Source organism: Rhinolophus sinicus, chromosome 13 (assembly GCF_057876585.1).
Source record: "Rhinolophus sinicus isolate RSI-liver-muscle chromosome 13, RSI-T2T, whole genome shotgun sequence".
Lineage (NCBI taxonomy): Eukaryota > Metazoa > Chordata > Mammalia > Chiroptera > Rhinolophidae > Rhinolophus > Rhinolophus sinicus.
Window position 1 is genome coordinate 30,277,541 of NC_142513.1, and position 24,720 is coordinate 30,302,260.

Below are 24,720 nucleotides of genomic sequence, written 5' to 3' on the forward strand. Positions count from 1 at the left end.
TTTAGGTATTAACCCATTATGTGAACTAACTAGATGCGATTTGGAATGTTATTATGTTGTTAAAAAGTTCATTCATTCCAGTTATCTCAAATGGATGACTTACATGTTGTTTTTTAAATAATGTCTTTTGATAATGCTAAAGAGGAATTGCAGACGTGTTCTGTGAGCTAGTGGGAGTGTTTTCTTTCCTTTGCTGTTGTTGGGGGTTTTTTTGTGTTTTGTTTTGTTTTGTTTTGTTTTCCTTACAAGCAGTCTCTGGCCATTTTAAGAATGCACCGCTATCTCAGGGTTAGAAAATAAGTTTAGAATTATCATCAACAAATGTCAACATGTAAATCGTACCTACTGTAGCATCATATACAAAAACTTACTTTTTCTAATAAATTTCTTTTCAGCAATGGAGACAAAACTGATTATTTAACGGTAGACCAATTAGTGAGCTTTCTAAATGAAGTAAGCTTTTTCATACATTAACTCCATAAAGTCTGTGTGCAGTGGCTTGCCTCCTCCAGTGTCCTCATTGCATGCCTGCGTCATACGCCCTCATTCGCTTTGCTTCTGACCTGCTGATCTTTCCATTATGGCTTTACCAGGTGCAAAAATCAGCTGCGGCCCTTGTGTGTTCATGCACTCCCTACATGTTGGCTTTGCACACTGCTTTTTTGTTGGTTTCTTGCTGTGATGTGTAGCTCTGGTTCTGTGTGTGTGTGTGAATTTTATATATTCATTTAATTAAACATGTCTGTGTTTTCGCAAGACGATATTTAAGGTACTTACTTTTTTTTTTCTATTGATCTCATTATATAGAAAGAGAATGGATTGAATTGACCCCATTATAGTTGGATTCTCCATTGCTAACTTTTTTCTCATACCTCTGCATGGACTGGAAAGCTTTATTTTTGTCTTTTAATGGATTGCATGTAAGAAAAAATATGTAGGTTCAAATAGAATATTTTGACAACAAGCACAACACTGGAGTTCCTGGGTGAAAATATAATACATATTAGGTCAATTGGACTGCAGGTTAAATTTTTACTTTTTATTTTTATAACATCCTCAAAGTTAATTTTAGAACATGATTCACTTAACAACCAAAACTAGTTGACAAAATTTGCTTAAGTACAATAGAAAACTATTTTAGAGCAAGTAAAAGTTGCAAATTTCATTCCAACTAAAATTAACTTCTTTTTTATTTCACATGTACAAACAAGGTCTTTCTTTTCACTTCAGTGAAATTCACTGAAGCTCTTACTAAATCCAAAAAGGAAAGTGTACTTTTTTTCCCCAACACATTAATAATAAGAAGAGTTTAAGTGAGGCATGGACAATATATTTTTGTTTCAAAACAATATGTGTTAACGATTATACTATATAAAGGGAAAACATTAGAGTAGACAGTATCATGCCAGGTATGAGGTATTGCCTCAAGAAAAGACAACAGGCTGACTGTGATTTGTCAGTTTGTAGAGACAAATCACATCTTGCCAAAGGGCTTCTCTTTTCTTTCCCTGTCAGGGTTCAGTGATTTCCAATCTGTAGGGCTGCACTTTAGAAGCTACAGTAACCAGAGCGTAAAGCATAAAGCACTGATGCAGGAAAGAGAAGGTACTCAATATATCAGCACAGATGCCTCCACTTTTAGATGAGCCTTTCAGTACAATACAGTATTTTAATTGAAAACATTTTAAGTTTTTTCACTCCACTCATTTTTGGTCACGTGAATAATCTTTACCCAGATAGTATCCACATTCTTATGCCACTGTTGCTCAGAAGTTAAATCACTTTCCTTTGTTTCCTTAATCTCTTTCTCCTTCCTCTTCTTTAAAAAAAAAATGTATTGTTTTATTTCCCTGAGCTTCTTCATGCCTGGTAGGACATTGATCATCTTAAGCTGTGGTGAGATGGGCAGGCATCTCGCTTTCTACCAAAGAGGGAAGACACTTTCAGTGGGGAGGAGAAAAATCTACCACGTCATCAATTTGCCACTTCCTGAAAAAAGACCTCTTGTGTGTTCTGGGGTGAAGCTGGCACCTAGTCATCTATTAAACATTACATAGACCTTAATATACATTTCACTGTGCAAATAAAGAAACAATTCTGAAGTCTGAGGATAGATGCTGCATTCGTGGGTTCTTATTTCATGCCTTTCTTTTTGTAGAGTGTTCTTGTAGTCCTACCCAGTGATCACTCTTATCATTCTTATAAATCCAAGACATAACATTCAATTTTTAGAAGATATTCACCCATACTTTCTTGTTTGGACATCCAAATTCTTTCTTAAAATACTTATTTAGTAAGGTTTTATCCATCATTATTACCATAACGAGTAGCGCTCATTTGTTGTTTATATTTCCTTCTGTTTGGCTTCTTATTACCAGTAGGGAAGCACCTTTAATTTGGGGATGGGACTGATGGACTCACTGTGATTTTATATTAATTGCTTTAGGTCATAGAGACTACAGGACAGTCCAGAAAAGTGTATATAGCCTTTATTTTTAATCAAAGTTTCAGCCCTGAATCTCTTCCTTTTCTATCCTAGTGACTCAACTGTAAGAGCTAGAAAGAAATCTGAATGTCTTCTTGAAGAAGCTTTGTCAGACTTAGGAAACATTCTGCCAGCTCCTTGTACCCTCTTCTTTGAATCCTACCATTGCCCCCTCATCTCCCCAAAATCAAAAGCACCTTTTAGGCAGAATCACCTTCAAAACCCATAAGAAAGGAGACAGAGTTCACTCCAGAAGGGAGCAGGCTTTGGAATGTAAGAGTCTGTGAGTCCAAAAGCTTAGACCTAAACATTTTCAAGATGCCTTAGCCACATAATCTCAACATGCCAGAATTCAACATTGTATTAGAAGCCCGCGATTGTGCAATAAGACTAGGAAAAATAAATACTGTATTTTGTCGTGTATAATGCGTACCCATGTTTTTGGCCCAAACTTTCAGGGGGGGGGAAAAATCTTTCGTTTTAATTTTTTAATTCAAATTTTTATTTGTTTACATTTAGGTATTTGTTTTTTGTACTATGAAGGAATTTTAACATTTATTTTTTAAACATGTTATGGTATAAGAAATTTTATGGAACGAATAATTACATAACACAAGAACAGAGAAAAGGTACAAGAAATTTTATGTACTGGTAACAAATTTACAATATTTACACATCATAGAAGGCCAAGAACTCTGTTGTTGCCAAGTTCTTTGTAAGTTCAACAAAACTGATTATCGTATTCCAAGATATTTTACATAAGGATATCGTTCTAGAGTTACACTGTTAACTCCTAAGCATAAATAGAAGAATTAAAAACATTCATATAGATATGGAATTAGTGCTACCTATATGTAAAATCGCATCCTTATTTTTCCCTCGCAAATTTGGGCAAAAAAGTGCACATTATACATGGCAAAATACGGTACCATTAGTCCCGGGAACATGAAAGGACAAGCCCCTGCTCTCATTATTTGCAAATGGTGATTGTATACCCTGAATATTGAAAACTATCAACTGAAAAACTCTTTGAATAAATAAGAAAGTTTAGCAAGGTAACCAGAGAAATGATCACAGAAGCAAAATCAATAGACACATGTACACCAGCATTAACCAATTAGAATAGGTAACGGGGAAAATGCTATGTATATTGTAAAAGCCATGCTGCCTTCCACCACCTTCCAGCTTGTAAATCCCTTTGCTCTTTATATGATTTTTTTGTTCAGTATATTAGTGTGTATCTCCAGGAAACTGGAAGGAGGGGAGGAGAGGCAATGGGCCGTTTACTGCCTTGGTTGCCATGTGGGGATTTGTACCATCTCTTCCCTAGCCATGCCATGGATACTCACTAGCTTTTCACAATAGCTTTAGCCCTGCTCCGCCTCTGCTTCTCAGTATCTCCTTGTTCATTGCTCCCCAAGGTGTTGTCCGTGGACCAGTAGCATAGGCATCCTATGGGAGCCTGTTAGAAATGCAGAATCTCTGGTCCCGCCCAGACCTGCTGAGTTGGAATGTGCATTTCACAAGATCCCCAGCTGATTTGCCTACACAGTAAATTTTGTGAAGCACTGTCCTAGTTAATTACTAGGGTTCCTCCTTGGAACGCATGGTGTGAATGGGAAGAATGTGAGAGCAGCACATACCTTCCGGTATTCACCATAATGAATTTACGTGTTTCCCCGAAAATAAGACCTAGCCGGACAATCAGCTCTAATGCGTCTTTTGGAGCAAAAATTAATATAAGACCCGGTTTTATTTTACTATAATATAGACTGGGTCTAATATACTATACTTACTATACCATCCCATACCATCCCATACTATAATATAAAACCGGGTCTTATATTAATTGTTGCTCCAAAAGACGTATTAGAGCTGATTGTCCAGCTAGGTCTTATTTTCAGAGAAACACGGTAGTCATGGAAATCCACCAGATCCAGTCAGATCTAAAAGTTTGCCACTGTTATGTGTCTTGTTCCCATCCAGTAGACTGAGGGAAACTTTCTTTGCTTATATTATAAAAGTAGCAAACTGGAGTCTAGGAGAGCTGGTGGGGGTACTCACCGGCAGCTGCCACTGGTTAGACACTGCTCTGCTGTCAACTCAGTCTCTGTATGTGGCAGAACTAATGAAAATGTCTGGGCTTCAGTTAGGTTCACTTCTCTTTTCCTGTTCCCAATGAGAAGCTTCATTGATTTAGTTTTACATTCATCCTCTGTTTGACTTCTTACAAAGATGGTAACAACTTAGGTTCTGCAAAATTGAGAAATGACATAAAGAACAAGAGAGAAAGATCAAAAAAGAAAGAAAAGAAAAAGATCTTAGATATCCATAATAATAAGGAATAAGCTTGTTTACTTGTTGCTGGTAATCTTTCCTGTGCATTGCACATATTATATCATCACATTAAGGCCAAACCTGGTTTTTTAAATTTATTTATTTTTTTATTTATTTTTCATTTGAAAGAATATAAGAAAGGGCCCGTGATCTCTTTACATTTACAGTATCTTAATTCTTTAATGCGTAGGCAAAGAGAGAGAAGGAGGTATTTAGGCTCACAAGGAAACCTCCCTTTGCCAATTATTCTTTTATTTTCTTTATGTCTCTTTTGAATATTATTTATTTCAACATCTATTTCAGTGCTACTTGGACTGAAGCCAGTCTATACCTTTTCTCAGTAAGAGTAAGGACGTCGTAATGGAACCGGATCCATTAACTCCCCATTCACTTGGGCACCATTCTGTGATCTATTTTTGGAAGCTATTTAGAATCTCATTTTACAAAGTTTGGGACATCATACAGTGAATGTCCTGGGCACATGGCTTCCCAACTGAAAATCCTTGGTCATTCAGAGCTGTGAAGCATTTGACCCACTGTGCTTATGTCTGTGTGGAACTTTTCTGCAACTTTATTCCTCTGAGATTACCTGGAAATGATCTTTCTCCTCTTTGCTTTTTCATCTAAAAGAATTATAGTTTTGTGACTCTAAAGTAAATCTTACCACTTGCTTCCTTGCCTTTTGATTATCCAGAGTACACTGTACTTTCTTTTGTTTTGAAACATGAAAATGTTAGGAAAAGCAAAAGATTATGTTACCTGGTGGAGCAGATGCAAAAACAAATGCAATTGTGTATTATCTGCTCTTAATGCTTATTTGCTACGCATGTAGAATAGGGGATTATGATACATCTATTTTAGAACCTGGTTTTCTTAGCTATTGCTTCTGATAGGCAGGATGTTCTAGTGAATATCATGCCCTGGGACTAAGTTTTAATGGGGTTTAATTCAAACAACATCTTAAACATTTAGCATTCTTCTATCCTTGCAGGACTTAGGTACTTTTTTAAATGATATACAAATATGTTAAAAGGCGTACCTTTATATGTTAGGGTCGTAGTTCTTAAATTGGAGCACATCAGAATCACCTGAGAGGTTTGTTAGAACACAGATTTATGGGTTCCACCCCAGAGAATCAGATTTGGTAGGACTGGGGTGGGGCCCAAGAATCTGCATTTCTAACAAGCTCCCAGGTGAGAGTGATGCCATTTTTGCCATCCACAGACCACACTACTGGTAACGCCAGATTAGAATACACACACATATGTATATAAAAAGCACATAAGAGTGCCTGATTCCCTCTCCTCCTTTCCTTAACTTTATCTCTTCTCTCCCCTTTAGCTGAATTTTCTCTTTCTCTCGCTTTTTAATTCATATGGATTTGCCCCATCATCTCCATGAGTCCAGAATACAACCAACGAGCCTATCGTTAAATCAAAAGACAATTTTAATAAGGAAGAGAAATAAAGTGGCCAATCATGAACATAAATTGCATTGGGGTAAAAAGGACGTTTTATCCCACATCCATCTTCTTCCCTGCTGTTATTTACAGAGACAGAAGGGAGAAGAAAGGTGCCTAGAAAAAATTTTTTGTTCGTTTGTTTATTTGTTTGTTTTTAAAACAATGCATTCTCACCAGAAGGGTGGTGCTTGTCACTTCCTCAAATAGCAAGCTGTAGAATTGCATGACAGCATCGATTTCCTAAACAGAATACAGCATGCCTTCACTTGCCTGGCATTCCATGGTCGACAGTTCTCTGCGTACCCCATAACTTTTGTTCGTTATGGTCTCAAAGCCTGTTATTAACCTAACAGCTTCTGCTGTAGCACATGCATGGATGTGAGCTGTTGTGAGCCGTAATTTCTTTGATGACAACAGAAGCATGCTTCATTGGGATAAATTGACAAAAAGATATTGATTCCTTTTGAGTTAATACTCAACTCGGTGGAGAGGTGGGGGGACCAGAACAGGCTAGGCCACAAGTGCTTTAGGAAATGACATCAAATGTTCTGTTGGCCAAAGGCATTCATTCTGTGTAAACCACTTTTCAAATTACCATTTCAAGATAAATGGGGAAGCGAAATCCATATGAACTTTTAACAATTGTTTCTTAAATACATTTTCACAAGTGTTTTTCCAAAGTCTGTGCATATATTTGGGTAAAGAGTTATTGCCAGGATCCTACCTATTGACCAGGTTTTGCTCACATCTGCTTATCTGCCATTATTCCATTGAAGTTTGCTTTATTTGATGGAAGACCAGGGTCACAGTGTTTGGTCCTTTAACAGTTAACAATAAGGAAGTTTAATGGACCCACTGCTTTCAGGTCTATACAGACAGATAGATAGATACACACACACACACACACACACACACACACACACACACACACACAATGGTAGTTGGGTTAGGTAATAATTTGAACTCGTTTCATCATTGCTGTGAAGTTAGGCTGGCAAACTGCAGGAATATTACCACGAGCATCTAGTGCTGATTGGAAAAGCATGACATCACATGCTCCTAAGTACCTTCATCATTCATGTGCTCTCTGCCCAGAGAATTTCCTCAGGGCAAACAGGTAGATTTCATAGAGAAAAAGACTTTCCAAACTACTGAAATCGAAATACAGATTTTCATACTGTGTATAGCTTGTAAATATCCTTGTGCTGATTAATTTTCAACATTATTACAATTGGTTCATGTTGATCAATATTCGCTCAAAAAAATGAAGTTTTCAGAGTGCCCAAGAAATCTTTTATTGATGTACAAAGATATAATGGAACTGAAATGATGTTTGCCTGTCTTAGGGGATTTTGTTATTGTTGTTTTTGTTTTTGGCACTTAAATTAGTATATTATCTATTTGAACTATTTTTGGGGGGTTCGATTTTTGCTTTTGTTTTTCCTTTTTTAAAGATTTTTTGACCTCACTTTTTATAGACATTAATGCCAAATGTCTTACCCGTGGTATGACCACTAGAAAACAATACAAGTAACATGCACACCATATTAAGCATCCTTTAATTTTTGAAGGAAAAATAAAAGTATATTCTGTGTTCTCCCTCTCTAGCTCAGTGAGGGGAACCAACCAAGTACTTCCAAATTTGGAGCTGTTTTAAAAGTATATTATAGGGAGAAAGACAGGAAGACAGTGAAACCCTATCTTTGTAACTGTAAACATGATATTATAGATGTCTTTTGTTTTAGAGATTACATACTCTAGTACTGTGTAACGCCAGAAAGGTGAGACACGTCCACCTAAATGGAGTTCTTTTCTCATCATAGCATCAACGAGATCCTCGACTGAATGAAATTTTATTCCCATTTTATGACGTTAAAAGGGCGATGCAGATCATTGAGATGTATGAGCCTGATGAAGACTTAAAGACAAAAGGTAATAAAAGTGAAAAAAGTTAATGTTTCTTTATTAAAAATAAAAGCAAGAATGTATGCAATTTTTCAAGTCCTCTGATTTTTAGTTAAAAGTATTTTTAAATGCCTTGGAACGCCCTAGAGCCACGGATTGGTAACTGACTGATTTGTTTTTCTTGCTCTAAGATGGTATAAATTTTACCTTACATCAAGATTTGTCCATGCTACCTGAGGTAAAATGTTAAATTTATTGTATTATTAAATGCATTATAGTGGTATTTCCCTCCGGGTACTTTCTTATATTAGATTTTTAGTATTGCTTAATGCTTAAAATGTAAAAATGCCAAATACAGTCTCTATTTACAATGTTTGAAAAGAATTTCATTTTCTGTAAAAATTTACACCTGCTTTTTCTCCCTTTTGTTTTGCAAAGCCCAGTAAATATAATCCATTATTTGATGAGCCTTCTCACCCATCACTTGACCTCTGGTATGGCAGATACATGTAATTGATATGAAATTAAATAGGCAGGCAAATAGGCAACAATTCAGCAAATTGTTGGGGTTTTAGAACCGTTGCCCCTTTCAATGAAACTTTGGAAACAATGTGTTGTCCATTCCAATATTTGACAAATGAAAGGCATGGAAAGAAAATTTCAGGTCAGTCCCATAGCAGTGGGAAGGAAGATGCTAATTAAACTGGACAGGAGTGCCAGGAGATACCTGAGTTAGAGCTTCTGGCCTGTGTCTCAGCGGAGAGAGAAAGAAGATCTAGGTTGAAGTTCTGTCTGTCCCATGTGCCCATGAATATCATAGCTGCAGTTTCCTCCTCTTTTGATTAGGGGTTCTTTTTATTTTATATCTCAGAGAATGTGGCTCAAAGGTTCATACTCTATTCTCTCGGCTCACACAACCTGTTTATAAGCATGCCTGGCCCACCATACAGCGTGACCTCATCTTTGATATTTTCCCAAGTCCAGCAGAGTTTTCCCTGGGTTATAATCCTACGTTTGCACTTTCTGCTAGGGCCTCAAATACCTATTTTCAGCAAGACGGCTTCATTATTTGCCTCTCTATGAATATTCTGAGTATCACCATTTATTCCGTATTACATGTGATTCAAGTGAGGGGAAGAGTGGCTCCATAGAAAATCTAGCACTTTGCAGTGTTTGATTTGATGATTCTTGTTGCTACCCTGTCATTGGTGTGATCTTGAGCAAGGAACTATATTCCTGGGTCTCTGTTTCCCTGCTTATAAGATGGTGGGGTTCATGCAGTCATTCAGCTTGTATTTCTCTCCCCGCTTTCATTCCTTAAAGTTTGTAGAGGGCTGACAGGGTGCCAAGCTGTGTGCTGGATACTGGGGATTGAAAATTGAGTAAGGCAGTAGTGATCTGTTAAAAGAGAAAGACATATGACTCAGCAGTTCCTTGGCAGTGTGTTAGATGTTATGATAGAGGTATATCATTGAGTATTTCTCAAGTCCTTCCAGGTACTAAACGTCTATGAAATTACCATTGACATGTCTAAAAAGCACAGCTTCACCATTTTACCAATGATGGAAATTTTAAAGTCTGTCATTATCAAGTATGAGCGAGAATGTGCTGCAAAAGGCTTTCTTACAAACTTCTGGTGGGCATAAATTGGTACAAACAACCACCTTGATGAATATTTTGGCAATAGTTAGTACAGTGGAAAATATACCTCTCCTACAGCAAAGCCTTTCCATTTCCAGATATGTACCCTAGAGAATTTCTCATATATTTCCCAACTCTGGATGTCAGAGTGGCCCAAGCTCAGATCTCTGCTCTGTTTACAACTCACTCCTTAGGTGAGCTCATCCAGACCAATGGCTTTAAGCTTCTTCTATAAATACATGACTTTGTAATCAAATTCTCCATTCCTAACCTCTAACTTAAACTACAGACCTGTGAGACCTGTAGTAGAACTCTCCATTTAAATGTTGAATGGGCATCTCAAATATATATGTACATTGTGTTTTGGTTCTCCTTGCCCACAGACCTGTCCCTTTCTCAGCCTAGAAATTGGTACCATTATTCACCCAGCTTTTCAAGCCAAAACTCTTGGAATCATCTTCAACTTGTTTTGTTCTTTCATAGCACCTCTAATCCATCAGCAAAACCTGCAAGATCTGTCCTAAAAAGAAATCCTGAATAAATCATTTCTCATCATCTTCACCTTTATCAGACTGTCCGAGCCTTCCTCATCTCTCCCTGGACAATGCCAGTTGACTTCTAAGTAGCCTTCTCCTTTCTACTCCCTACCTTACAATGTGTGCTCCACCCAGTGGCCAGAGTAAACCTTTAAAACCAAATCTAATTGTGTCACTCCACCCTTCAAAATCCTCCAAAGGCTTCCCACCACACTTAGAATAAAATCCGAAGTACTTAGGGAAGACAGAAGTCCAACTGATACAGCCTTTGGCTGTCTCTCCAACTTCATTTCCAGTTAGTTTTCTCTCCTCCATCATCACTCCTGCATCAAGGTCTTTGCACTTGCTGATCCTTCTACCTGGGATGGGTTCCCCCAGGTGTGCAGGTGCGCATGTGGCTTGCTCCCCATGCGTGAGTGTGATGACCTCAGAACAGCTTTTGGGACCACATATCTAACACAGCCCCTTGGTCTTTCTCTATCACTTTTATTCCCTGCTTTCTATTTCCTTCTAGCACTCTCACGACATTGCATTATATTTGTGTGTTAATTTATTTGTTATTTTGCCCATAATATGAGTTTCATGAAGGCAGGACTTGTGTGTTTCTTCTATCACTATATCTATCTCAATGCCTCAAAAAGCACTTGCTCTTAGAATGAATGTATGGAGATAGAGACACAAATTTTTATCTAAGTATCCATCAACTGGATGATAATAAACCGATATATTCACATATGGACTACTGTACATTCCGTATACTACATACTACTATACATTATTCAGTGAAAAATAAATGAAGAAGAGGTACTTATATTAACTGGATAAGTCCCAAGAAAATACAGAGTAAAAATAGCAAGTTGCAAATGCAGGTAGTGGCATATCTTGTATATAATTTTTTTTTAATATTCAAAACTACCTATTGTTTGGATAAATGCATATGTAGTGATGTTACAAAACCATTTGGGGAATGTTAAACACAAAAACTAGGGTAGTGGTTGTCTACCATGAAGTAGAAAGATGGAATTGAGGGTGGGGTACACAGGGTGCTTCCAAGGAATCTGTAGTTATATATACCTTTTAAAAATGTTGAGCAAATGAAGTAAAATGTTAAGATCTGAGAAAATTGTGGTGTTGGTCTATGGCTATTTCTTATGCTATCATCTGTATTGTTCTGTATGCTTAAAATCTGTTCATAACTTGCAAATGTTTAAATAAAAACAAAAGCTGAAGCTGTAATGACTGATAGGATAGGAGAAGATGGAGAAATATTGGTCGCCTCTCCTGCAGTTACCGTGGACCCTGTCCCCATGTCAGAAAGGCGTGACAAATGAACAGGGGCTCTTGGGACCATATTTCAATGACCTTTGCAATCTCTTCTCACTAGTTCCATACCCTGCCTTTTAGATAAAATCAGAAAATCGAATTGTTTAAATCCAGAAAGGCCACTAATTCCTTCTCCAATCTGGGGAGAACAATAATGCCTCACAGTTGTCTGCATCCCAGTTTTTTAAGAGCACCTCTTATATGTATTGTCATTTGCCATCATGTTAGGCCTGGACAGCAGGTGTTGCCAGTATTTCCCCCCATTTGACAGAAGAGGAAGCTGAGACTCTGGAGCATAAGGAGTGAGTGGCAGAGGCAGAAAGATGGTGTCCCCTTGACTCCTGGTCACCACAGCTCCTGTCGCTATGCTTCTGAACTTGGGGAACTGTGTGCTCTGCCATCGTAGACATAAAAGCAGAATGCTACCTCTTTGTGGAATGCATTAGGTTACTTATAATGTGCAACTATGTTATGTTGTCCGAGTTCTGAAAAATGATGTGTCTTGGGAAAGAGACTATGAAGACGTTTGGACTCGTCCTGTTTAAGCTGCCTCAGCTTCCGTGAATAAAACACGAGATGTGTATCTTTAGAGCCACAGGTCTACTAAGATATTCTTTTTTTCCCTAGGCCTCATATCGAGTGATGGGTTTTGCAGATATCTGATGTCAGATGAAAATGCCCCCGTCTTCCTAGATCGTTTAGAACTGTACCAAGAAATGGACCATCCTCTGGCTCACTACTTCATCAGTTCTTCCCACAACACCTATCTCACGGGCCGACAGTTTGGCGGGAAGTCTTCAGTAGAAATGTACAGACAGGTTCTCCTGGCTGGGTGCAGGTCAGAAACTCAAGATGGCAATTGTGTTTTTTGTATACGATGCCTTTGCTGAAAAAAAAGGAAGTAATTGTCAAAATTGGTCCTTCTCTTAAATTACGATGGTCATTTAACCGTGAGAAAGGAAGGACAGTATCTGTTCCAGAACAGTCTAGAGGCCTCCTGTGGGTCAAAAGATATTTTCTACTGTAAATTTGAAATATCCTCCAAAAATTGCAAAAAAACAAAACAAAAAAAAACATGCATATTTTAAGAAGTCATGCTAGGTTTTCTATTGGTCATAGATAGACACTTGCAAAGTTAGCTTTACTTAATGTTAAAACTTCTAAATTTTCATTTTCTGAGAATAAAGATTATTGAACATTGTTTTCCTTTTACAGAAATTGGCAAAGGTTTAAAATATGACAAAAATGCTGAAAGTGAAAAATAAGAAATGTAATTACATTATGATTTTTTTCTTGGTTATTAGTAACCAATATTTTATTTTTTTACCCACTATTTTTTTCTTTAGTATGGAAATACTTTAAAAGAAATCAGCTATATCAGGACTTCTGTCTCTAAATACTTGATTACGAATCACTGAAACAATGAGAACGTTTTCCTTTATGGCCTAAGTAACATCATCCCACCTTAAAAATTATTCTTTAACCTTGTCTAAAACCTAGCCCATATTCAAATTTCCCCAGTTGCCCCCAAGTTGTCCTTTCTTGTGGCTTTGTCACAACTAGGATTTCATCCAGAACCACACTGGTTGTGATATCTCTGAAGTCTCTTTTAATCTTTGACAGTGCCTTTTGGATGACACTGAGCTGATGAAGAGAGTAATGTGATTTAAACCAGAATATTCCATAAAATAATCCTGTTACTTAATTCATTCCATTCTCCACTTCTGTCAGAAAACAACTTGTTTTGGTGTCTTTTCCTTTACTTTGTACACACACTGTTTTATTGTTAGGGTTCAATATTATAATTTCACTATGTTTCTAGATGTGTCGAACTTGACTGTTGGGATGGAAAAGGTGAAGACCAAGAACCGATAATAACTCATGGGAAAGCAATGTGTACAGATATCCTTTTTAAGGTAAGTTTTAAAATTACATAGCCATAGGGTTTTCCAAACTCTTGTGGCTCTAACCACGGGGGATTCGACTGGTAGTAGTTTCAGGGTAAATGGGTTCTCCAGGCCTGAATTGCCACAATTGGCTTTCTGAAAAGCTCAAAGTAGTCTGTGATTGGTTTCAGGTGCCTTAAAATTTGTTCTCTTCTCTCTCATTAACACTCTTTTTTCTTTAAAGGATGTTATTCAAGCCATCAAGGAAACTGCATTTGTCACATCTGAATATCCTGTAATTCTCTCCTTTGAAAATCACTGCAGGTATAATGATTAATTCTACTCCAAGTCTCTAAGCATTATTTCCTGATCCTCATTCCCCACTCCTGCTCTAGTTTTTTTTTTAAACAACCCAATAGTTTGTTTTGTCTTACGCAACACATAGTCAGTCTTATAAAAAAAAAAAAAAAAAAAAAAAATAGAAAGGAGACAGAAAGAAAGAAAACTCAAACCACTACTCTCCCACCTCCAAAAAAACCCCCAAACAAAACAAAACCCAAAGTCATCCTATGTGTATGTTTAGAGATGCTTCCTCTAAACAAAAAGCAGAGATCAGGACACCTTACTCCAAGTTCCATTGAGTTGGAAGATTTGGCAGTATATTTAAAATCAGACTTTATGAACTTGGAAGACATTTTTTATTCTGTTTACCGTCTCTTAGTTTGGGGGCAAATTCTACTTCTTTTTTAAACAACACTGGTTCAAGTTTGTGGTATGTAACAGTACATCTTACATTAATATCAAGGGGACAATCGTGCATTCTGTAGTGTGGGCGTTTTTAATTGCCTAGGAATGAGTGTTTCTTATTCTTGGACAGTTAATGGATGTTTGAATTTACAAATGCCAGTTCTTTCTCTCCAGCAAATATCAACAGTACAAGATGTCCAAATATTGCGAAGATCTATTTGGAGATCTCCTGTTGAAACAAGCACTTGAATCACATCCAGTAGGTATTTTTAGCTAACCATATTTCTAACATGAATGGATTTGTTTTGAAATTCATTTCTAAGGGGTCAAGTAGTTCTGGAGGACTAATGCTAAAGATCTCCATATTTATTTAAATTCATTGGTACAGAAAGCTTTCATTGTGCTTCAGAGGGATGTGTAGAGAGAGACATAAAATAAACATCTGGTTCAATTTAATTCGGAAGATATTGGAGTCTGTGGTTTCTGAGATCTCTTTCCTAAAATTTCATAAAGTGCCCACTGGCCAAGAGTCTAGACTCCGCAGTCATTCTCAACTTTAGTTATATGTTAGAACCACCTGGGGGAACTGTTAAAAATATCTTTAAGAGGGACCCACTCAGATATTCTGACTTAATTGCCCCAAGTTTTTTAAACGCTCTCCAGGTGAATCAAATGTGCATTTAGGGTTCAGCACACACAGGAAGTTCACAGATTAAAGTCACAGAAGCCTGAAGTTCAAGTTCCCAACTCCAAAATAAATACTTGGGCAATGTTATATGGACATCTTTTGAGCTTCATGTTTACATCTGCTAATTTCTTCGTCAAGCAAAGACTTTTTAAACTGTGGCCCATAGATAGGCTTTGTGGGGTCTGTGAACTCATTCTAACTGCATACAATTTCTTTTGTATACAAAGATTCCAGAGAGTTCATCACAAAGATCCATGAACCTAAATGTTAAGATCCACTGTCAAAGATGTTATGAGTAGCAAGAGAGCTAATGGAATTAAAGTAATAGAACACTGTGCAGTAGTAAAATATTTTGCCCCACTATTGGCAAGCAGCTGATGGGCCCAAACATGGTAGAATGAGGTGGCAGTAGAACATTACAATGACTAACGGGAAGAAAGGTGCTTTGTGTTACCTGTGAACACATCATGTAGTTGAACAATGAGTTTTTCAGAAGTCATCTATGGGAGCTGAAAAAAATATAAGAGACAAGGGTATTTGCATCCTTTGCACCCACCCCTGATTCTCTTCAGTTTATTGAAGCCATAGCTGCAGACGCCCTGTCCATGTTCATGCAGCACTTCCTATTTCCCTGTGTCCTGGCCTGACTTCCAGCTGAGTGCCAGCGCCTGTAGCTTTTGCCCTGGTCACTGGAGCCTGCTCTGCCTACATGTGAAAGAAAGGCTAGAAGTGCCAGAGAATTAACACCCCCACCCCATGCTCCCTACTCCCCAGGAGGGATAACTCTGAGCATATGTTCTCCACCGCCCCCAGGGTTCCCCAGCAGGATGGCACTCCAGTTGCCCACAGTGATAACTTGCCTCATAACACACCATTGATTGGCTGCCTATCTTCTTTTTATTACTTTTCTGCTCCTCTTGGAGTTTCCTGGGACAGCCTCCCAAATAAACTACTACGGGTGCATTAATCCTTACCTCAGAGACTGATTCCAAGGGAACCCAAACTAAGAAACATCCCTGATTTTTTTATTCTATATTTTTTTACCTAGGCCCTCTGTTTATTTTGGGGGCTGTACTTAAGTGCTTGCTGTTGTGGAAAGACCACTGTATTTTTTGTGAAGTGATATGCACATACGTTAAAGGTGCTGTGGGAAGCATAGGTATTATAAGTGAGAGTAAGACCTGCTCCCTGAACTAAAGACCTTTCAATATTGGGGAGGGGGCGGCGCACAGGGCACAAATGTAAAAACATAACTGAAAAAGAAGTTGGCCTATGCTGTGTTAAATATTTATTAGACTTATCCAGGTTCAAGAGCGATCACTTGGAAATGGACCAGTTACGATAGGCTTCTCAAAGGAAGCAAAATTTCAGCAAAATTTCGAGGCAACACAGATGTAGGAATGCACAGTGCCTTGCATTAAGAAGTAGTTTAAAATTTACTTTTGAAAATGAATGGAGGCCTGGATGGGTTGGTGGGTGGGTATATAGATGGATGGATGGGGGAGTACGGAATGGATGACTAGATATGGCACACTTATATGAATCAGAGGTAATAGGAGAAGGGACCATTTCCTTTGCAGACATAAGTCCAAGCAAATGAGAGCAAAGTAGAGGTCAGGTTTCAGTAGTTAGGACCACTCTCTTCTTGATTCCTTTATTGAACCAACAAAACCACAGTCCCAGTGTTGAGGTTGGATCAGCCTACTGGCTTACCGTACAGCCCAACACTTGGGAGGATCAGGGGAGACTCCTGACTTATGGTTGGGAAAGCCAGTTCTGACCCCAGCTGGCACAATGATCCTTTGTACTTGACCAGCTAGTACTTAAAAGGAGCAAGGCCTGAGGTTGAAGAGGAGCCCCTCCCCCAACACCACCACAGGTCAGAACCAGCTCCACTAGGGAAAGTGGAGCAGCTCTGCATAGCCTGGAGACTGTGTGGATGTCAAGTCTGCCACAATACTAGTATAAGGCAAAGTTGGATACTATAGGCTAATTTGAGTTGGGAAATGAAAACATAAAACTGTGCTGACTGCCATCTAGTGGACATGGGTGGTATAACTCACAGGCCTCCATGCTTATTGTGGGCTGGTAATGAGAATGGAGAAGCACAACCTGTCATTAATTCAGCCTTTTCTGTTTCTCTCTAGCTGGAACCAGGCAGGCCCTTGCCATCCCCCAATGACCTCAAAAGAAAAATACTCATCAAAAATAAACGGCTGAAACCTGAGGTTGAACAAAGTAAGTCAAATACATGCATCTATGATGGAAGCATACATACATTGTATATTTGGACAGTTAAGCTATCTACAATGAAATATATTTTAAAACCACTGATTTTAGTGATGCTACATATACTGATCAGAGCAAAGTTGCCATATTTACATTTAAGTTTAATTTCTGCGTCAGTTCATTTCTGCAGTGGGACAAGTATATTCATATAACAGAATTTGAAGGGATCCCGAGGAGAAGTGAGAATAAGCTGAAAGAGACATTTTAGAAATTATCACGATACAAGGAACTATCATTTTATCATTTTATACACCTAAACTCCTCTTTAAAAGTTTCCCTTTGCAGTTTGCCCATGTGATACATACATATCCAGGGATCCTAGGTAAAGATGAGAGTATGAATGTGTGTATGTATGTGTGGAGAGAGAGAGATTGAGAGAGAAATGATTTTATATGGACATTTTCCCCTGCATTTTCCTAGAACGTTTTCTTTGAAAATATTTTCTTCCAGCAAATCTCAGTTCAATAAATTAGTAGCATCATATATTGGTATGATTGCATTGTTTTATTCCCCTAGATATTCTAAATTAAAAATGTTAATTACATATATTATAGTTTTTATTACAAAAGCAATTATGTCATAGGAAAATGAAAACAACAAAAAGTATAAGAAACTAATAAAATAGCCCTAAATTCATGTATTTTACACAAGATACATGTAGTCTAGATATATATACACATGCACATGTTTAGACATATACAAACATTTTTAACAAAACTGGGATCATGTTAAATTACTAAATTTTTATTATTTTTAAAGCAACCAATTAAGTATGCTTACATGCAGAAAGATATAAATCTACATCGTAACTTTAATTGTAATGTATGAAACACTACGAGGTCAGACAAGTAAGTTCACGAACTTGTTGCACCGATGCTGCTAACCTGTTTTGATGTCAGAGGGATTATTCATTATGCATTTGTACCAACTGGACAAACTGTTAACCAAGTTTACTATTTGGAAGTACTGAAAAGGCTGCGCGAAAAAGTTAAACGACTTAAAACTTTTCGACAAAAATTCATGGCTCTTGCATCCCGACAATGCACCAGCTCACACGGCACTGTCTGTGGGGGAGTTTTTAGCCAGTAAACAAATAACTAATTGGAACACCCTCCCTACTCACCTGATCTGGCCCCCAATGACTTCTCTTTCTTTACCTGAAGATAAAGGAAATATTGAAAGGAAGACATTTTGATGACATTCAGGGCATCAAGGGTAATATGATGACAGCTCTAATGGCCATTTCAGAAAAAGAGTTCCAAAATTGCTTTAAAGGGTGCACTAGGCACTGGTATCGGTGCATAGATTCCGAAGGGGCGTGCTTCGAAGGTGACCATAGCGATATTCAGCAATGACGTATATAACACTTTTTCTAGAATGAGTTCGTGAACTTAACTGTCCGACTTCATATACAGAGTTTATTATGTGGAATATGGTATAATTTGACCAGTCCCAAGGTAATGGATTCCCATTACTATGAAAACAACAACGATAAACATGCCTGAATGTTCATTTTGTACATTTGTGCAACCTTCTCTTGGAATCAAGTGGTACAATTAGAGTTGGTTGGCCAAAGCAGATACACGTTTTATATTAGGATGGATCTTGTTATACTGCCTTTCAGAAAAGTTGAACCAATTTACACTCTGACCACAATATACGAGACTGCCTGTTTCCTAGCAGTATTCTTAATGATGGCTCTTGGTCATCTTTCATATGTTGCCCAATAATAGAAGAAAAATGGTGCTTTAATTTTTTATTTGTATCTTTTTGATAACTAGTTTGTTTATATATCATTATTTATGATTTACTCCCTTTTTTCCATTTTAAAAATTATTTCATTTGTCTTTATCTTACTGACTTATAAAGGTTTTTTATATATTAGGATAATAACCCTGGTTGTATAACTTATAAGTATATTTTCTAGAAATTTTGTCACTCTCCAATGGGCATGTTTCTTTTCTGTCACTTCACCTTAATTGTTCACCAAATGATGGGCTTTTGTTATTAAGACTTAAGTTTTTCACGATGATTGAGCCCCCCTTCTCAAACCAGTGACCACAAATTTGAGTAATTCGCCCATATTCCAGTAGTTCGTCATCACTTGTAGATAATGTAGTTGTTGCATATTCCTTCAGTTCAGTCACCAGGACTGGGTGAGACAGTGGCCTTAGGAACGTCACCAGTAGGAGTCATGATAATACATTTCCTGTCGATCTGAAAGCCCAGATTTTCTAAGTGACGTAACATCTGTCACTTTCTCCTTCTATTATTTTATTTATTTATTTTTTTTTTTTTATTAGTTTCAGGTGCATGAAACAATGTACTAGAGATTTACACCCCTCACAAAGTGATAACAAAGTGGGTGTAAATGTCTAACTATTACAAATGTCTAACTATTACTCCCTTCCCCCAATCTACTATCCCTCTGACATCGTATATAGCTGTTACAATTCCATTGACTGTATTCCCTACGCTGTACTTCATATCGTGAATCACCTTCTCCATCTTGTTTGATTTTAATAACAGAGCAGCTTGAAGCTTTGAAAAGCATGATGGAAGCTGGAGAAACTGCTGCCCCAGTTAGCATCTTAGAGGATGATAATGAAGAGGAAGTAGAAAGTGGTGAGTTGTTTTTGTTTTTTATTAGTTTACATGTCACAAAAATACTGTTTTAAAAATAAGAATGACATGAATGGGCCCGTTTATACAATGTGACATTTTAATTTTTAATAGGTATGTATTCATGCATCAAACTTAATATTTTGGTATTTTTCCAAATAGGATTATTTCCATTTTACCTAGGAGCTAAATTTGAGTGACTTGGTCATCGCTCTTCCTGTTGTACCTTTAGCTGTTCAGCAGAAATTCACAACCAGACTCCCTGAAGCACTTATTATAGAAACACTTACTATAGAAGAACATGAACTTTAGTGTTGTTAGTGATGATGGTATTAGTAAGGCAAGTTAAAAGGAAAGGATCATGGGTAGAGACCCTCAAGTAAATGATTGGTTTGTGTGCACACACAAAAGGAATTGGACACTCAAAGCCAATATTAAAATTTCAAGTTCAAATTCATTCAAATAACCAGCTCATCAGAACTCTCTATATAGATGATAATTTTAACAATGGCAGCCTTGCTTAAAATATTTGCATATTTGCTATTAGCTTCTATTTTACCTTGGCCATATAGCCACAATCATAATGTTTGGTTTTAAATGGGTCTTTTGAGAGGTTTGGAATGTTTTTAGAAAATTATTTGTTCATTATGTATCATGAGACTTGATTAACAAAATGATTTGGACTTGCATTGTGTGTCTTATCGGTTAGACAGTGCCTTGAATTTATATAGTGGCTTTGGGCTACATGATTTAGAAATACTTGTAGAAACCCTCTTCATTTGTTGCATAAACTTCTGAAATGCAAGAGTAGATTTTAGAAAATTCAAGAGTAGATTTAGCAAACTTTGATGTTATAGGTAAAAAAACCTGAATGCTGTGATAATTAACTAATCTTATTTACAACCCCTTAATAAAGACTTCTAACTATAGAACAGACTTCATAACAGTGGTTTATGTTGCATGTGCAAATCATGGGTTCAACTCCACTCCCAGAGAAAAATCATAATGACTTACTTTCATATGTTTTAGATGGCAGGATGACCTAGGAGGCCAAAGATTTCTAATATTATTCAATTAATGCCTATTATGTTTATCTATTACTGTGTAACAAATCATCCCAAAATTTAGAGGCTTAAACAACACTATTATTTTCTCTCATAGTTCTGTGGATCACCTGGGCTCGGGTTGGTGGTTTTCCCTTAGCTTTCTCATGCAGTGGCTGGCAGATAACATCTGAGGCTGGAGTCAACTAAAGGTTCAGTTGGACCAGTTGTCCAAGATGGGTCACTGATGTGGCTGGCAGTTGTCTGCTGGGAGCTCAGCTGGGCCTACTGACCAGAGCATCCCCATGTGGCCTCTCCATGTGGTTGGGCTTCTCACAGCATGGTGGCCAAGTTGCTAGATGGAGCAGTATGTGCCTGGAACTGGGACATTATCACTTCCTCTCTGTTATTCATCAAACCAATCGTAGGGCCCACCCAAATTTGAGGAGGTAGGTGAGAGACAAGATCACATTGTAGAAGAACAAGTGGGAGGGCAGATGTTTTTGCAGCTGTCTTTGGAAAATACAGACTGACACAAAGCCTGTTATATTATTTCACTTTTTTTGCAAATAATAAACCTAAACAAGATTTAAGAATAAAATATTGCAAAAAATTGTATTTCAAAAGGTTTGTAAAATACTTTTAAATTTGAAAAGATGAATATTAGGTGAAAACAGTTTTTTAGCTTATGTTTCAAGATGGTATTCAAAAATGTGAAGGCATTACTAGATACTAGATACCAGTAAAACAATCTGCAGAATAATGGAATAAATTAACAAGAAAAAAATCATAACAACTACCCTTGTTGTACTAACTGTGCCAACTGAGGATCAAGCAGTTTACATCACTGCCTCCTCTGATCTTTATGAAGCCTGATGAAATAACTATTATTACACTCATTTTTAGATGAGGAAACTGAAGCTTAGAGAGGTAACATATTGTACACATGATCCCACAGCTGGGAAGAAGGGGGACTAAGATTCAATCCTAGAATTGTCTTACAATACTGCCCTTCTAATATACAGGAATATGAAGAAAATACAGATATGCAAAATGGTTGTTAAAAAATGTTTTAAATGAGAAAGAATATAACTGATGAAAGTCACAGATGTGAAATTTTCTGAGCACATACACTCATGTAAAATGAGGGTCAATATGTTTCCCAAATGTTATGTATATGTTCATTATTCCTATAGACAAAAAATGTATACCTCTAGTGGCTGTCATGTTAGTTCAAAATATACTTGAGATTTTGGTTAAATTTTAATAGAAATAATCATTGTGAGATAGTACACATGTAGGAATAACTGAGAGGATAGAATCATCCACTTGAATTTCTCTTTAAAGGCACAGAGGTTCCTGCTATCCCAGTTATATATTTGATTGTTAGGTTCCCTCAGTAATACCTTAGTTCTGGGGTACCAATTGGCTGTAATTACCCTGGTATCACAGTATGATCCAGGAATGCTATACATGAATGACTAGAGTCTCTAATGTAAATACTTTGACACAGCAGGCAAGGGGAAACCAAGCATAGTTCAAGAGGACAGGTCTGCCTGGAGGCTGTAGAAATAGAACAGGCTGTCAGTCAGTGAAAGCATATGTCCCTTCATTAGCTGGATTCAGATTCAGAAGGACACGTGGCTCCAGAACTGTGAGCCGAGCAGTGGGGAACACCGGAATTGTATGTGGTTGTGGGTATGTCTGTGCATACTTGCACACTCAAGAGATGAAAGCATTCATTCATACAACACTTAAAGTAGTTATTACATTTCTACCACTTGTTTGGGATGCAACCGTTGATTTTAAGTAGTGTAGTGTACATCTGGCTGGGCAGGTTAGACTAGAGATGTATGAAATGGAAACTTAATAGTGATGGCAGGAAGTTTCAACATCTTGATTACAGATTGTAGGTCATGAAAACCCAGTGTCATGTTAAGAGCATTCTGCTAAGAATCTGGAAAAATCTAGGTCCATATCTTACTGTGTGACCTCACAAGTCAAATCATATCTCTGAATCTGTTTCCTCATCTGTTAAGTGAAGACACTAGAGTACATTATTTTAAGACCTATTCTAGCTACTCAAATTCTTTTTTTCCTGCCCAAAGCCTATATGACCTACTGTTTTGTTTTTGTTTTTGTTTTTGTTTTTGTTTTTGTTTTTGTTGTGTGTGAGGCTGTGTGTGTGAGTGTGTGTGTGAATGTGTGTGTGTGTGTGTGTGTGTGTTAATAATCTGCCTCCAGACTATCCCGTCATCTGTGCCAGAGAAGAAGGGTCTTTCTTGCCTCACCTTCATCTCATGCCTGCAATAGTACCTTGCGAAAAATAATCCCTCAAATTCTGAATCCAAGATACCATCAGTTGAAAGACATCAATATTTTATTATGACTAAGAAAGAAAAATGCTTCCAGTTATTTTTAAGATACCATCAATTGAAGGATACATTTCAGTGCCAGACAAATGGAAAGGGGCGGGGGGGGGTGTGGTATATGCATCTTAGAATCAAGGAAATAGTTTTCATTTACTCCTATTCTCAAATTCTCCATTGCACATTTTAAAAATGCTTTTTTCAAAAAAGTCTCTAATTCTTCTGGGTCTGCCCTTGTGAGTCCATACTTAGAAATTATTTCACTTATTTTTTTTCCCATTAAGGGTCCCTCATGCCCTGTGTTGTGACACTGTAGATTTCTGTTGCCCTTGTCCTGAGGCCCGTGGGTTTCTGCTGATGCTGGCCAGTTTTTAGGCAAAGTCTTTACCTGGGAGCTCTTGCAGAATGGGGATCATGGGAATCCAGATCTCGTGCCAGTATGTGGCTCATTTTCCAGTGGGTGACCTTTTTTCTACTATGGGCGACTTGGGTGGATACCAGAGTTCTTGTCACTTGCCTGGACCAGGACTGAGTATTTCTGCGCCTCCTGTCACAGCCTGGGCTACGCTCCTGTGCAGTCCCTTTGCTTGGCATCCACCCCTTGCTCCTCTACTAACATGCGCCCACAGAATGACTTCAGAGTCTTTTAAACCTGAGCCAGATTTGACAAATGATTTACAAGAGCAATACAACCCTTCCAAGTTCTTTCTTTTTTTATATCACACCACTCCAGGCCACAAGTCATTATGCCCATAAAATCCAAGTGGACATTTTAGTCTCCTTTTTCAAAATTATAAATGTATTTTCCTTTTCGTGTACCTTCTTCTTGTTTTCTCGAAAGAAAACAAGACCAAAATATCTCCCTATGAGCCACAGATATTCCTGAGGTGCTTGAGGCTTTAATTTTTAGGGTTAGTGTCCTGGGATGGAAATAATCATTAACGTAAGAAAAATGTATTCAGAATCAAGCATGTGAAATGCCATGCTACATGCAGAAGAAATATTAATAATAAATAACAACATATGCTGTTTGACCTTGAGTAGGTAGATAAGAGTTTAGTGAGAGTTTTATTTGAGGAAAAAAGTTTGCATATTCAAATGTTTCCATTTTCTTTTATCTTCCTTTTCCTCTGAAAATGCTTACATTCACCCAAGATTATGGAGAAGGTCTGACTGCTTGGTAATAATTTGGCTTCATGGGTTTTCCTTTTGTCTTTCATGCAGCTGAGCAAGAGGAAGAAGCTCACCCTGAATACAAATTTGGAAATGAACTTTCTGCAGACGACTTGGGTCACAAGGAAGCTGTTGCGAACAGTGTCAAGAAGGTCAGAGTCTTGGTGTCCCCCCTATTTCATGACTCTCAAGAGGCAGTATCTGCTAGTTAGGA

General features: G+C 37.6%; 1 protein-coding gene across 9 annotated transcripts in view; it reads left to right on the forward strand.

The window, feature by feature from the left end:
• Window positions 1–24,720, forward strand: part of PLCB4 (phospholipase C beta 4) — a 400,724-nt gene that overhangs the window by 301,327 nt on the left and 74,677 nt on the right. For all 9 annotated transcript variants that reach the window (XM_074318158.2, XM_074318162.2, XM_074318160.2 and 6 more), the window contains 9 exons: window positions 396–453; window positions 8,108–8,216; window positions 12,317–12,527; window positions 13,512–13,605; window positions 13,820–13,899; window positions 14,497–14,581; window positions 17,158–17,248; window positions 19,829–19,924; window positions 24,558–24,658. In XM_074318158.2, the coding sequence (XP_074174259.2) occupies window positions 396–453; window positions 8,108–8,216; window positions 12,317–12,527; window positions 13,512–13,605; window positions 13,820–13,899; window positions 14,497–14,581; window positions 17,158–17,248; window positions 19,829–19,924; window positions 24,558–24,658 (925 nt within the window). The remainder of the gene's footprint in view (window positions 1–395; window positions 454–8,107; window positions 8,217–12,316; window positions 12,528–13,511; window positions 13,606–13,819; window positions 13,900–14,496; window positions 14,582–17,157; window positions 17,249–19,828; window positions 19,925–24,557; window positions 24,659–24,720) is intronic.